The sequence below is a fragment of the Anabas testudineus genome, chromosome 17, assembly GCF_900324465.2.
Source record: "Anabas testudineus chromosome 17, fAnaTes1.2, whole genome shotgun sequence".
Classification (NCBI taxonomy): domain Eukaryota; kingdom Metazoa; phylum Chordata; class Actinopteri; order Anabantiformes; family Anabantidae; genus Anabas; species Anabas testudineus.
In genome coordinates, this window is record NC_046626.1 from 17,401,468 (window position 1) to 17,415,814 (window position 14,347).

The 14,347-nt window shown below is 39.9% G+C and overlaps 1 protein-coding gene across 2 annotated transcripts in view; it reads right to left on the reverse strand.

The window, feature by feature from the left end:
- Nucleotides 1-14,347, reverse strand: part of gnal (guanine nucleotide binding protein (G protein), alpha activating activity polypeptide, olfactory type) — a 43,069-nt gene that overhangs the window by 12,489 nt on the left and 16,233 nt on the right. For both annotated transcript variants that reach the window (XM_026374944.1, XM_026374945.2), the window contains exon 5: nt 10,875-10,972. In XM_026374944.1, the coding sequence (XP_026230729.1) occupies nt 10,875-10,972 (98 nt within the window). The remainder of the gene's footprint in view (nt 1-10,874; nt 10,973-14,347) is intronic.

The window sequence follows — 14,347 nt, forward strand, 5'->3', positions numbered from 1 at the left end:
CATTGTGTAATAACAGAAGTGCGTTCAAACATTAAGCACGGTGGGTGGAGCATCCAAATTAATTCCCAAGTTCATCAGGTTATTCAACAGGATAATGTAAGGGTGATGCAGCAGGTAAATCTACTACAACAATTCTGTGACGATTGCTCCTGTAAATAAAAGTCTAATCCACTGCTACAGGAAGGGCTTGCTTGAGGTTGACGCCAAAGGTGGTTCAACCAGTTATTAAAACATAATTTATGCAGAAAAAGGAAATTTGAAACAGTTCACTTTATTTTTCTTGTAACTGTATGTTTAACAAAATTCAGGATCATGATCCACTATTTGATGTAGGAATTGTTTTGTCTACTTTAAAAATATATAAATTATTATTATTATAAATTCGGAGAATCTCAAATTAAGTATTTTTGTTCTCTTCAACCAAACGACATTGAGCTTCTGAGCTTTACTAATATAAAACAGAGATAATTACCAAATGTTCAGATTGGCTGAAAAAGTTTAGTCCTTTGTTTGAAAAGCAGCAAAAGGATTTTCAGATAATCAATAATCTAACTGATCATTTCAGCTTTAGTTCAATCATTCCTAAAGTGATACACTGCCAAATTGTAACCTAATATCTCAGCTTGAGAAATTTTCTTTCGTACTTCATCTGTCTTCTCTTACAGAACACACCCAGTATCCCAACAAACCAGCTGCACAACACAGCTCATCACATCACACTGACTGTCTTATGTGTTGAGCTGCTACAGCACACAGAGCCACATGCAACAGGACAAAGTGAATCTGGAGCTGTGCAGGATCCTGGTCACCTAGTGGAAACATCTGAGCCTGGAGTTCAACTCATCCATCCAAACAGGAACACTGTGCAGTTTGGGAGATGGATCTGAAACTAGACAAATCCATCAATGGCTCAGTGGGTACTTCCTAAATATAGGAACAAGAACGGAGACACTCCTGAAAGTCAAACCAAATCTTGTGTAAACAAAAGTGCCTGCTTTATCTCAAGGCCGCCAATTCGCTTTCCAGGGCAGCATCAAGTCATAGTTTTGAAAGGTGTTGTATAAAAATTTTGCCTTTTGTCTCTGTTCAATGTCCACATGGACTATTAAATTACCCCTGCTTAAAATAGACTCAGCCCCCAAATTCAGTGTTTGAAACACAGTGGGGACTATGTCACGTCTGAAACATGTCCCATGTGGAGCTCTAAAATGCAGTTCTCACAGCGAAATTGACTTATGGGTGTCTCTAAATAATATTGAGGTCCAGCATCAATACGCTATCTGTCAGCTACTGAATTAGTCTGCACCAAAAATAGAAAACCAAGTAAAAATAGTCTAATCAACAACATCGATCAGGTTTCAATTCTCTTGCCTGTAAACAACTGCAGCCTCCGTGTCAAATTTGTTGTTCCTCTTGGAAGTCAACCGGTGACCCAGTGAAAATGAGCTTTTCCTCTTTTCCCCTAATCAAAAGTCAATAATGAACAACTAATATCAGACAGGGAAGTCTACAGCATGAGGACAGGTTGCGTAAGCAGGAACCAAGTGTGCAGGCAACTGGCTGGTGATCACATATCAAACATAACTGTACAAGAGGAAAGAAATTCTCTATAAAACACCAAATTAAATCCCTATTTTATTTATTTATTCATGTATTTATTTATATGTTATACATGTTGATTATCTGAATGAAATTCACTCAGAAACAGAGCTGTACAGGCCTGTGTACGTTGTTTGTTCAGTTCACAAACTGGCCTCTGGGTGGCATCCCTTCGCTCCTGCTGCACAGCCTCTTCCAAAATGACCCTGCCTGCTTTTAGCAGCTGGGTTCCCATGGTAACTCCAGTCAGTCCATACCACTCCTCTCTCCCTCTCTATCCCTGTCTCTTCCTAAGCCAGGCTGCACTTGTATCCTTCCATTCCCAGACTCTCCCGTACATCACCACAAACCACGCTCTATACTAGCTCTCTACACCTTTATATGTGTCACTGTGTGTGTTTGGGGGGAGTTCAGTACACATTTAGGCTTATGAAGACTATTTCTAGTCATGCTAGTCTGTATGAATTAGCTTGTTATTTAACTCTGTCCTTTCTGTGATACCAGCAGATCTGTGGAAATGGATTTGGAGTGATTAGATCTGTTAGTGATTAGTGGAATATGTGAAAGTAATGAGTGTACAGTGTGAACAGGTGAGAACAGGGTCAGAGGACCCACACGGAAAATGCTGATTATTACAGTGGTTTACTGTAAAAAAGTAATACTAATCAATTTGATATTCAGTAAAACCAGATCTTGACCTGATACACCAATTTGCTGATTTCATTCCACTTCTACATTAAGACACATTTATACTAGACTGCAGACAAAGCCCAATGTCTACTGATATAGACTGCATTTGTTGGTAATATGTCAGTGGAATTCAATTAAAGCACAGTTAGCATTAGCATCTTCTAATACAGGAGCTGTTTAATAGTCTTAAAGGTAAAAACAAAAACATAGTTACCAACATTTCATGATCAGTTCATCTAACAAATTGGTTATTTTTGTCAGACCAACACACAGCAGCGGAATTGATAACAAGAGCAAAAAGCACCAAATCCTCAAGATACAACAAAATCATTTAGTTTGAGAAATTACAAATGATGTATCACATAAGTTAAGTTTTTCCACTGTCTACATTATTTACCTGCAGAAACAGGAAGACGCATTAACAAGTAACATACACACATGAACATGTCAGTACTTCACACTCTTATTTAACTTGTAGCAGCTGTAAAAACATATTAGGTGTGGACTGAAATATCTAGATAAATACTGCTTTGGAGTGCAGTACAGTATCACTCTGATAAACCTCAAAGGCTTACAAAGAGAAACCAGATGTTCCCCCAATGTAGCATGTTGTCTTGTCAGGACACTGACAAGTGTTATTGGTCATCATCAGTCTGAAGACTCTCCAGAATCCCAGGTTAAGGATGTCTATGAGAAACCAAAGGTGCTGAACCACGGCTTGTGCTCGGGCAGAATGTTTGCTTAAGTTAGCCTCCAAGCTACCTCCTCCAGTCTAGCCTGATGAAATAGCCAACAGCTCAAAATGTCTAGGCAAACAAACCAATGTGACAGAAAAATAGAAAAGGTTTCTATAAATAGCTGTGCCCCCCCTCTGGCTACATTCCACAGGAGGTGAAAGTTGAGGCTTGTTTGACTAGTGGCTGAGGTGGAGGGAGACCTTTTGCCTGGGTGTGGCTGGACACCACTATCTGTTAGCCAGGGCCTGGTGCCTTCACAGCCCGAGCTACACTGCACAACCAGGCCACACTATGGGTCTGAAATCTCTGTGTGATACAAAACATGCTACTGTCAAAGCTAAACACATATGGGCATGTGGTTTTTGATGGATTTTCCGTGGCTTCAAGCCTGTAGCTCCTCACTCTGATAGGCAACAGAGAAACAGTGTGGAGCTGGGAGCCCCTCTCATGATTAGACAGCAAAATGTCTCCTCGTGTGTCAAACCGCGCTTTGATCAATTCAGCTCCCCCTCTCTGTCTCTAGCAATGGAAGAAATGGTTGAACTGTGTGCGCGTGAAGGCAAGGAAAGCATACAGGTGCATTTATATTCTCACAATGTTTTGTTTTATGTCAGGACATTAAGAGAAGAGAAGGTATGACCAGGCATTGTGTAGTCACTCACACACACAAAACCAATACAGAGGTGTTTTGTGTCTCACCTTCTGCTACTGACCTTCCCTTTGTTTACAGCGCATTGCCGGGATACTCCCTTTGATTTGGCTGTGCACACGTGACCCTCCGCCAGTTTCTGCTCTGCAGTGCTGCTGCTAAAAATAGCCTCAGCTTGCCCTGGCTCCACAGCTAGTTTACATAAGCTCTAAGGGGGGTGGAAGGGGAGGGGGAGAAAGGGGAGTGAGGAGGGGTGGGGGCACAGTGAAGAGGGAGAGGGAGAGGGAGCAGGAGGGGTCTATGGACAACCATTCCACAATCTCTGAGCAGAAAACCTGCAGCGCCACTGCTGTCCTCCAGCAGTCTGTGCCTTTACTCTCCTGGTCAACAGCAGGGTGTGTATGTGTGTGTGAGAGAGAGAAAGGTGTGTGTGTGTGTGTGTGTGTGTGTAATCGGCACACAGTGACAGACTCACAGATATCCGCCATTCACCGGCTTCGCTCTGTGTCTCTGTCTGTCCTTTAAAATGGACGCGCATTTTAAACCAAAAATAAAAATCTATTTATAGCTACAATTCCCCTTTAAGTGGAACATAAATTTCCATTTTCCCCACAACACTGTTCATGTTTAACAAAATAAAACACAAGCTAAATATGACACCATTTTGCTAATTTACTATACAATGCAAAAAGAGTTTTTAGTTTCTCTGTATTTTAATGGAGGCTACGCAAAAAGTATGTTTTTCCATGGAGCTGTGCTGTCTTTGAAATGTGATTCAACTCATTGACTAAACTAAATACAGGCTGGAATAGCCTCTGGTCTCTAGAAACAAAATAAAAACACACTGGCAGTGTAGCTAATCTTGTGACATGTAGCATGTTATGCTCGCCAGCTTTAGGCTCTCTTAACTGTTTCCAAATGCCCAAGCAAGGCTGAGAGCTTTCTTCACCCCACATCTACAACTTCAACAATAGCCACGGTACTTTAAAAGACAAGTTTACTAGTAGGTCTTCCTGATAAACTTTAGGATGTTAAATGTAAAATTAGACCCTATCTGTAAAGGGTTCACAGACACACACACTGTGCTTCATATAGGGAACGACATGTGTTCTCATGTGTTCCACAACATCCTCTCTGCTGTTGCTTTCTGGCATCAAGAGAGGACTGAAAAGACAGACAGAGAAAGAGAGAGAGAGAGAGAGTTGGTCCCACAGGGGGCTCTAACAACCTTAAGGACAGTGGTTTGTGTAGTTGCAGTCCCACTGAGCTTCCAGTAGATCAGATTCTACAGTTCCAAACCACTCCTTCCTTTTCCCCAGAAATCATGCACACAAACCCACTGCTACACAGTCACAGATATACTCAAACACATGCACACAAACACTTCCATAGTGCCCTCTTTGATTATTTCTCAGTCAGCTGACAGCAGGGTCATATGATTTTAGCAAGCGACACAAAGGTTTTTGTTAATCTGGATTAAGGCCTTTTTTGAAGTTTTTTTTTTTTTTTTTACAATTAGTTATTTAAATTCCACTGTAGTAAACATCTGAATAAACAGAACTATTTTATTGTGTGATAAAAGACAGAATCACCAATAGATTCATTACCAGCTTAGTTTTGCAGTTAACAGTTAACATTAAAGTTACCATCGTTGACCCTTCAGACTGCAATTGTCTTACAGACTCTGCACATTTCTTTTTCAAACTAAGCAAAACCTGAAACTGTACAAAACAATACAGTCCAGGTTTAACACAATCCAAAATGCTGATTTGGCTGCAGTGAGACAAACATTCAAGTAGAAAATCTATGTATTTGGCCTAAATTTCTTGTGTACACAGAGACCAAGAAGATGGTAGTGAAACACTCAGAAGACAAAAGTCAAAGTCTGCCTCATTTGTACATCAACTTAGCTAAAACATGTATAACTCCAGCAACTTATTGGTGACAGAAGTAGCAGTGACATGCAGCCAGTGTATAAATATCACTCTCTCTGGCTCTTCCGTGAACAGAAGAGGCTACTGATTGAGGAGAACCACTGTTTGCGAAGCGTAGCCCCTCTGTTTCTGTAGGCCCTTCAGGGGCCAGGGCTGGCTGACAATGCCGACCATTCTTAGCACTTTACTGTTCCAGATGACTGTGTCAGTGGCCCCCAGGCTGGTGACAGAGTCCCGTGACCAGCACTACACCCTAGCCCCAGCCCCAGCCCCAGCCTAGGCCACAAACCAGGCCCAGCCTTTGAATATCCACAGCTTGGCTCCATCTCCAGGACTCTGAGACTGCTAGAGACCTGTCACATCCTAGCTATAGTACTCCATCTTGGGCCATCCCAGCTACACAACATCACATCTTCAGACATAACATTTCTTCTCAAATTCTTTGTGATGCAATTAATTTAATTCACTATAAAACAGAAACAGAAGGTGAGGTTTTGCAGCTTGACAAAGTTTTATATCATTATAAGATTAATATCTTTTAGCACCTAACAATGTCACTTTCAGCTCTTGTGAACATTAGTATTCTGTTAGTTGAGAAGTATTAACAGAATAACAGGCTGAAAACAATAGTTTTTAAACCTTTTTTTATGAACCTTTATAACATAATTTTATAACATATCAGACTGACTTTTTTATATTTTCCGAATATTATATTATAATATATATATATTTTCCATCATGAATGGCCTAAACTTCGACTCAATATCCGATCTTTAGTTCTTTTAGTTCTATTATCTAGTAATTAATTTACATTTTAATAAATGCCAAAATGAGTGTCCCAAGAAGACTTGACCAAGAACAATCTAGTAGTTGTCTCAATAGGAAGGTTTCATCTACCTGTATGTTTTGCATACGTGTGCATATTTATTTTTATATGTGTGAGACACAATCAATATTTAGTCTAGAAAGGATTTTTACAATTACTAAATGTAGTGGCTTTTATTTTAAATAAAATTTGGATTTGATCTAAAAAACAAACGCACACTACAGTAAAAGTAACATTAGGTAAGATAATTAGTGCTGCAAACAGCATTTTTCATTGTCACTTATTTAATTAACCTGGACACATATTTTTTAAATAAATTGACAAATCATTTGGTCTATAAAATGCCAAATAAAACATAAATATAAACATAATAATACAGCTCACAGTGATGTCTCCAAATAACTTATTTTCTCTGACCAGCGGTCTAAAGGCCAAAGATATGCAGTTCACCAACACGAAGAATGGATGAAGCATGAAATCCTTACAAGTGAGAAGTTTGAAGTACGGAAAGCTTAGGATTCTAGTGTGAAGTACGGCTTTAAATATTTTCAATTATCAAAATAAATTTCTCTTTGACAAGTTAAGTAAGTTTGTAAAGGTATATGAACAGCTATTAAATTCTATCACAAGCTGGTAAATTAAATGTTTCTCATCAGTATGACTTAATTCATATTACCACACACTGAAAGCATATGGCTGGTATATTAGAACAACAAGTCACTAAGCCTTACACAACAAGCATGATAGTTTCTGTATCTTTTGACTCAAACTGATCAAAGGGACAACATGGCTGGCCTCTCTGTTTGTTTTCGTTATACACCATTTTAAAATAAAATAAAATGTTAAGTAAAATGTGAGTTTAAGCCATTTAAAGCAAACTGCATTCTCATCACACTCTCATATTCGGCATCAGCTCTATCTCTGTCCCAGGCCTTATTCTCACTGCAGGAATAAACCCCAGCTGTGTTGCTCAGCTGTTTCATAGCCTAATTTCTTCAGTTACACTCCCTGACTCCAGCTCCAGCACCATCTCCATCCAGGGCGGCTCTCTTCTAGCCCAATCTCCACTGCGGCAGCCTGGCATCTCAGCCACAGCACACACCAACACACACACACACACACACACACCAACACACACACACCAACACACACGCACACACCAACACGCACACACACACACGCACACACATACGCTAAAACAGGATAAAACAGAATCTAACACTGAATAACAAGTATCCAGCACAGTTAGACATACGTTAATATAAGAATCATGTCATGAACTGTGTCATATGCAACAATCACTCACTAAAGGCAAAAATAAAAAAAGCAAGAGGTCTGGGAGTTCAGATTTGCGTGTGAAAAGGTGTTTGATTTTGCTGTTGACACATCCAAGGCACTGCAATGGAACAAGCCTGCTGCAGCTGAAAATAGCTCATAATCAATCAACTGGCAGACACATATCTGTGCTCTTAAAACGTATAAATGTGCAATGCAGAGGGCAGATCGATGGGTGACAGAATTCCAAAAGCATCGATACAGACATGCTCTTTGGCATAACAAGCGTTCGCGATCGGCCCATACTTATTTCCTGTGCCTTTGTCCAATGGGCCATCTAGCATTAGGCCTGCTGGAAAAATATCTGCCAGTGGAGGAAGGTCTGTGAAGGACAAAGTGGATGAAATGGTGGAGGTATATAATCCAACGCAATTCAGTTCGACATACAGCTAGATCTAACTAAAATTTCTTTCTATTAGATCTGTCGGTGCTTTTATTAGATCTGTATCTATTGTCTTTGAGTGTTAGCATGTAGGGTTGCTGCCTGCTAATCTGCTCCTCCCACAAACAGCCACAGGCAGGCCAACTTCCTCTTTAATTTACTCTGAGAGTGACTGAAAGCTCTCTTATCACATCTGTGATTCAAGATGTAGCCTACTACACAAACACATGTCTGTAAAAGCTCAACACATAAAATCGAGAGCAGGTGTACAGAAGAAAGGTAAAACATTAAACAACATGTTTCTAGGCAGACTATAAGGTTACAAGAGGTGAATAGTACAAGATGAGGCACTTACAGCCTGAAATGCATTTTCTGAGAAATAGCTGAAACAACATAAAAGACATTGACCAAACAATATTAAAACCAAAATACCAAAAATGTGTTTAAATATAGCCACAACCCAAAGTTATGAACTCTGCTCCCTCCTCTTCAACCCAGTTGGCTGCCGAGGCTGTCTGCCAGTGTTTCACTACTTCCAGGATATTGACTAAGAACAGTTATTGTACTATAGTGGCCATAACAACAATAGGTGTGTGTCTGTGGGCCATAACACGCAGACAGGTCTGCTGCCATGTAGGTCAGAGTATCTATAAATGCCCTCCATACATAGGAGCTCATACAGAGGTTAAAACGAAGAGAGAAAGTAAGTAAGAGAGAGGCCATGTAGACAGACAAATTCCAGACATCAATTAAACCCACGGCACTGACATCAAAGACATATTAATGTGTTTCTACAGAATAGTGAGGTTTTAAAATGAATCTTTCCTAATCTAAAAGTGAACCTGTTCACACACACCGCTTCTTACTAGCCATATATGTAAGTAACACAATAATAGCATAATGCAATTATTTCCCTTTTACACACCAGTACAGTAAAAGTGTTACTTGTAGCTGGTCACGAGGTGCTACTTAATCAAGGGGAGCAAAAGAAGAGCCACACATGCAGCGACAGGAGGAGAGCATGAAGGGCAGGAAAAGATGCAATCAACAAAAAACAAAGATATGCAAGAGGAAAAAGATTGGGATGAGTCATTTCGATGTATCCGAATACATGTATCATAACTACAATATACAATACAGGCTACTCACTACATATGAACACAGAGAAGAGTGTGCTGTATATTGCAAACAAGTTCAAAACTAGCTCATGCACTCTGATCACCACAAAAGGTAACATATAAACCAGTACTGCTCAATTTAAACACTGTATGCAGATCACTGTCTTCATTTCACTGTGTTATTATTTACGTGTCTTATTTATATCCCAGAAAAGCTTTGAATGCAGAAGACGACTGCATTTACAGCATAAGACAGCGACAACAAAAGGTTTACAATGTTTCTAATCACAATGTTATGCAATGTCATTACGATACAGGAATATTGACCGAAATAAATAGAATATGCTCTTTTATATATATTGTAGTTGCACTACACACAGACACAGACTGACTGAAAGCAGCAAAGACAAACACAGGCCCTAGACTGTAACAGCTCCACCTTACTGATTCATGTGACTCTCCAACCATCACCTGACTATCTCTCTTCATTCTATGGAAGCTGCTCTCGGTCTGGGCAACCAGGAAAGACTTGATCCAAAGTTAAATTTGTGTTCAAGGAATGGAAGATGTTCAGGACAAAAGTACAGAGAGTCTTGCATAGCTGCTAAATAATCATTTGAACAATGCTACACCCATGCAACACAGACTCACAGGACCCTAACAACAAGACAATAACCCCAGTCACTGATAAAGTCTGCCTTTGACCGAGCCAATCTTTGGGATGCCAAGTGAAAACTTCCAGCGGGTTGCACTCCTGAGCTCCATGTACATGTCCTCATATTTACATGTGAATCCAGAGGTGAGTCAGAGAGGAAGCAGAAGGACAGCACTGTAATCAGTGAATCAGTTTGCATATCCAAACTTCCTTTTACAGACAACAGGTACTGTTGGAGAATTACAAACAATCCGGGGCACCATGCAAAAAGATATCAGTTTCTGGGTGTTGCCACACTGCAGTTATCAGTATTTCATAACTATAGTATCTGCAGTACAATTGTATTAAGTAAAACACTATACAGGTGGTAGACAAACTCATGACCCACTCAGCTTTTGTACAGTCCAACACACTGAAATTTAGAGTATTAACTCAAGAGGTTGATTATTTCCACCTCCAAAACTGAAATGAGAAATACTTTAACTACCGCAATATTACAGTTTTACAGAGAAATCCTACATGAGACAATTTCAATGAACAGTCAAACATTTTAATACAGGCCAAAGCAGCCTTTGCATATTTCCATAGTGAAATGTCAAACACAATGACGTGAGGAGATATATGTATAATTTTCCAAAGAATACAACTGTTGCTTGCCCTGCCACACCCAGTGTAAACATACCTCAGCCACAGGCATATATGACATGACACAAGCACACACACTGCACAGTTTTCACCTCAAACACAACACAAAGAGGATGGACACAGCAGGGATGTGACAATTGTTTGCTTGCTGTAAAAACAAACTCTCGTCTTGCTCTCAGTATATAATGCATACGCAGATAACCAATTGCATGATTTATGCAGCTCTGAACAATCTTATGTGAACTTTTAAGTATACATGACCCAAATGCATATCACAAAACATGCTTTTAAAATTCGAACTCACTATTGTGCGCAGTCGATGAGCTGGTACTCATTGGACCTCTCAAAGCATGCCTTCACTCCTTCATCATCCCACAGCTTCTTTGCGTGATCAAAGAACTCCTGAGGAAAAAAAACCATAAAGAAATAAACAACACACCATAACATTTACTGTGAAACACATTGTTCTAGTGTACAGTGTAGTAATGCAAAGGTCGGTGGCCTTGACATCGCATTCACACAATCGAAAAACAACCAGTGTAATATGACAGAGAAATACTTAAATCGTGCCCACTTAATCACAACACTATCTCTGAAAGCCGAGAGCTTGTTAAAACTAATAATGCCACAGTAGGTGCATGGCTACACCAAAAAACAAACAAAAGGTACATTTTATATACACATATAAATCTATCTAGAGAACCGTAGCACGCATTATGTTTCTCAACACCAAGTTCCACACTTTGTTACATACAATAATACACACACACACTTCTGGCTACCACAATCACTGTCTTATACTGTAGACTATCCTGCTTGAAGATTTGCTCAAGCATACTGCCAGCAGGAGCAGAACGAGTAGCAGAACATCTTACTCAGCAAGTATTAGATCTAAACAAACAACTACCAGGAGCGAGGACTGTGCACAGCTTCCCCGAGTTTCTCAGGTTTGGTACCACACACTCCATACAGGGACCAAAGGTAGACTAAAATCTGTGCTCACAGACTCCACCTGGTAACCTGCTGGACACAGTGCACAAATTTGTCACCAGATTCATAAACAGCTGTTCATCACAAAATAGCTACACCACACAATTCCCGTTAACTGGAAATTGTTGTTTTTACATATCTGTTTGTTTATGGATTAAACAAACAAGATTTAAAATGCTGACTAGTGAGCTTTAAGGTTGTGAGTAGGCATTTATTTCACTGTGGACAGAAGCATGATTGCTATTTCCCCCTGCTTCAGTCTAAGATAAGCTAAGGTAACCATACTTCACTCAATTAAAAGACAATCGCTTCATACAGAACAGACAATAATAAATATTTAGTTTCTAATATTTTTGTAGAAATATGCTCCAAAGGATGTCTTAATGTGGAGAGGTGCTGTCAAAGGTCACTGTGCTGACACGATACACTGAACAGCCTGGCAGCAATAGATAGATGCAGTATTACCTCTTTACGTTTTTGAATGAGGCTTGTCCTTTTAGGCACTCAGAGAAGGCCAAAGTCAGGGGTAGGAGCTCAGGTCTTCCAATCAAAACATGAACTCACTTCCAGTGTAATTCTTTAGCACCAAGTCTTCATGTTAGCATTAGCTATGGTAGACTCGGGGGCTAGCAAGCTTTTGTTTCTTGCATTAGGTGAACAGCTGGAATTTCCAGAACTTTCACATTGTATCTTTAACTCATTTGTCAAGCTGAATTGCCAACAATATGATGATTACAATGTGACAATTCAATCAAACGATTGAATCAAATGTCTCAATTTGTGCTGTTCTTTATCATACATTATAGCAAATATGTTATTTTAGGATTACTGACAAAACAAGACAACATTTAATATCATCTTGTGCTCTAGAAAAGTGTGATTGGCATTTTTTGATGCGTTTTATATACCATTTTATTAATTAAAAAAATAATTAGTACATTAATCAACCCCAAAAATAGTTAGCTGCAGCCCTACATTACATCTCTCTTATCTGTAATAGAGGGAGGCAAGTTGAGTTTCTCATTCTTTTATTTTATTCTGGTTCACTCAGCAGTTCCTGATTTTAAACTCTTTTTTTTCTGATCAGACACAAAGCTAAAGCACTAACTGTGGTACACGTGGATGCTGTAGCTTAATTCAGATAAAACAGAAAAAAAACAAGTTAATTACATCCCCTAAAGTGTCCAAATATAACCAGCATCAGACATGATGCTGTAAATGACTATAGTCTCATTGCTTCAGCTGACTTCCTGCTAATAGACAATGGAAAGCATTATGAGGGGAGTTCATCTTATCAATGACTTTGAGACATTTCCCAGGACTCTCTCCATGCCCTAAACAAAGATGATTGGGCTAACATCCCTCGTCGCCTCCTATGCACATCTTTCAGATGGGCTCCTCCTCTAGCCCGGAACCACCACATGACTCTCTGCACTCAGCACCGGCTGTGCGTTCTGACTGGAGAGAGGGTAAAAGTAGCCCCAAACCAGAGAGACAGAGAGGGAGAAGGAGCCTGATAAATGATCACATGCTCTGGGAGATCTCCTCTCGGCAGATCCGGTGATTAAGTTCAACATGGAGGAAATCCACTGATCCAGTCTGCAGAGCCGGTCTCACAGTGGTAGATGTTATTCATTGTTTTTGTATTGTTGTTGTTGTTATAGGCAAATGTAGACTTAATCTTCAGTCTACATTTGCCTTCAGGTATAAATTTAGGAATTACCTAAATACTGTGATGCTAACATGTTAGCTTTCTTTAAGCGTTGTCTGCACGGCTGAGCTTACTGTAAAAGCATCTACCCACTGCCCTAAACTCTTACTTAACAAAAATAAAAACAAAAACGGTCCATATTTGTTTTCTTGTCTTGCTTGTAGTTGTTCCCAGTTCTTTCACAATCAAACTTTAACACCCACCTTAACTAATATCAATAGCAGTCAACAGCACATTTTACATTCTTCTGCTACAACCTGACATGAGGCCCTTAAAAAACCCAAAGAAGGGCCAAATGAAGCCAGTAAGCTTTGGGACTAGATGGAGCGAAGGTGAGGGTTAGAGGGTGGAAGGGGCACAGAGGGGGGGGAAAGCAGAGTCTGGTCCTCAGGGCTCTTTTCCACAGAGGCGTGTGACACTGGGCCTTTGAATAAATGCAGTGTGTGCTGCAGTGCCCTACAGAGGAACTGATAACACAGAAAGAGACCAGGAGGGAATTTGCTTTAACACAAGCTTTATTAACTCTTTCCTCTGCTTTTCCCAGTCCACTTCCACGCCAAACAGCCACGAGACACTGATTCTCTGGTGGTTCTGCCTTGGTTTCGGTGTTAATCAAGTCGGGTTTGTGACGTAATATTTCACTTGAGCGATATAGGTCAGGCTGACCCAGAGAACAAAATGGCCTAAATCTGATTCTACTAAGCTTAACAAAGTTGTAAAGCAAATGGCTAGTATCTTAGGTCGCATGTGGACACTGGAATTCCTTTGGGTAAAGTTTTAGCTGACTTTAGAGCTATATGTACAGCATCGGCCAATAACCTCTAATCTGTCCATATTTAGCCAGCCAGACAACCAACAAGCTCCTCTGTAAACCATCATCATCTCATTTATTGGATTTGAAGAGAATATCTGTGTTAGATAACAAGTCAACCAGCACCAGCAGACCTGACTTTCATTAGTTATCTCAGTTAAAGACACATTTAGCTAAAAATAAATAAAGAAAGAAAGAAAGCAAAAGCAAAAGAGAGTTTGAGATCAGACACCTTTCATCACAAGGCTCCAAAAACAGAGTAGCC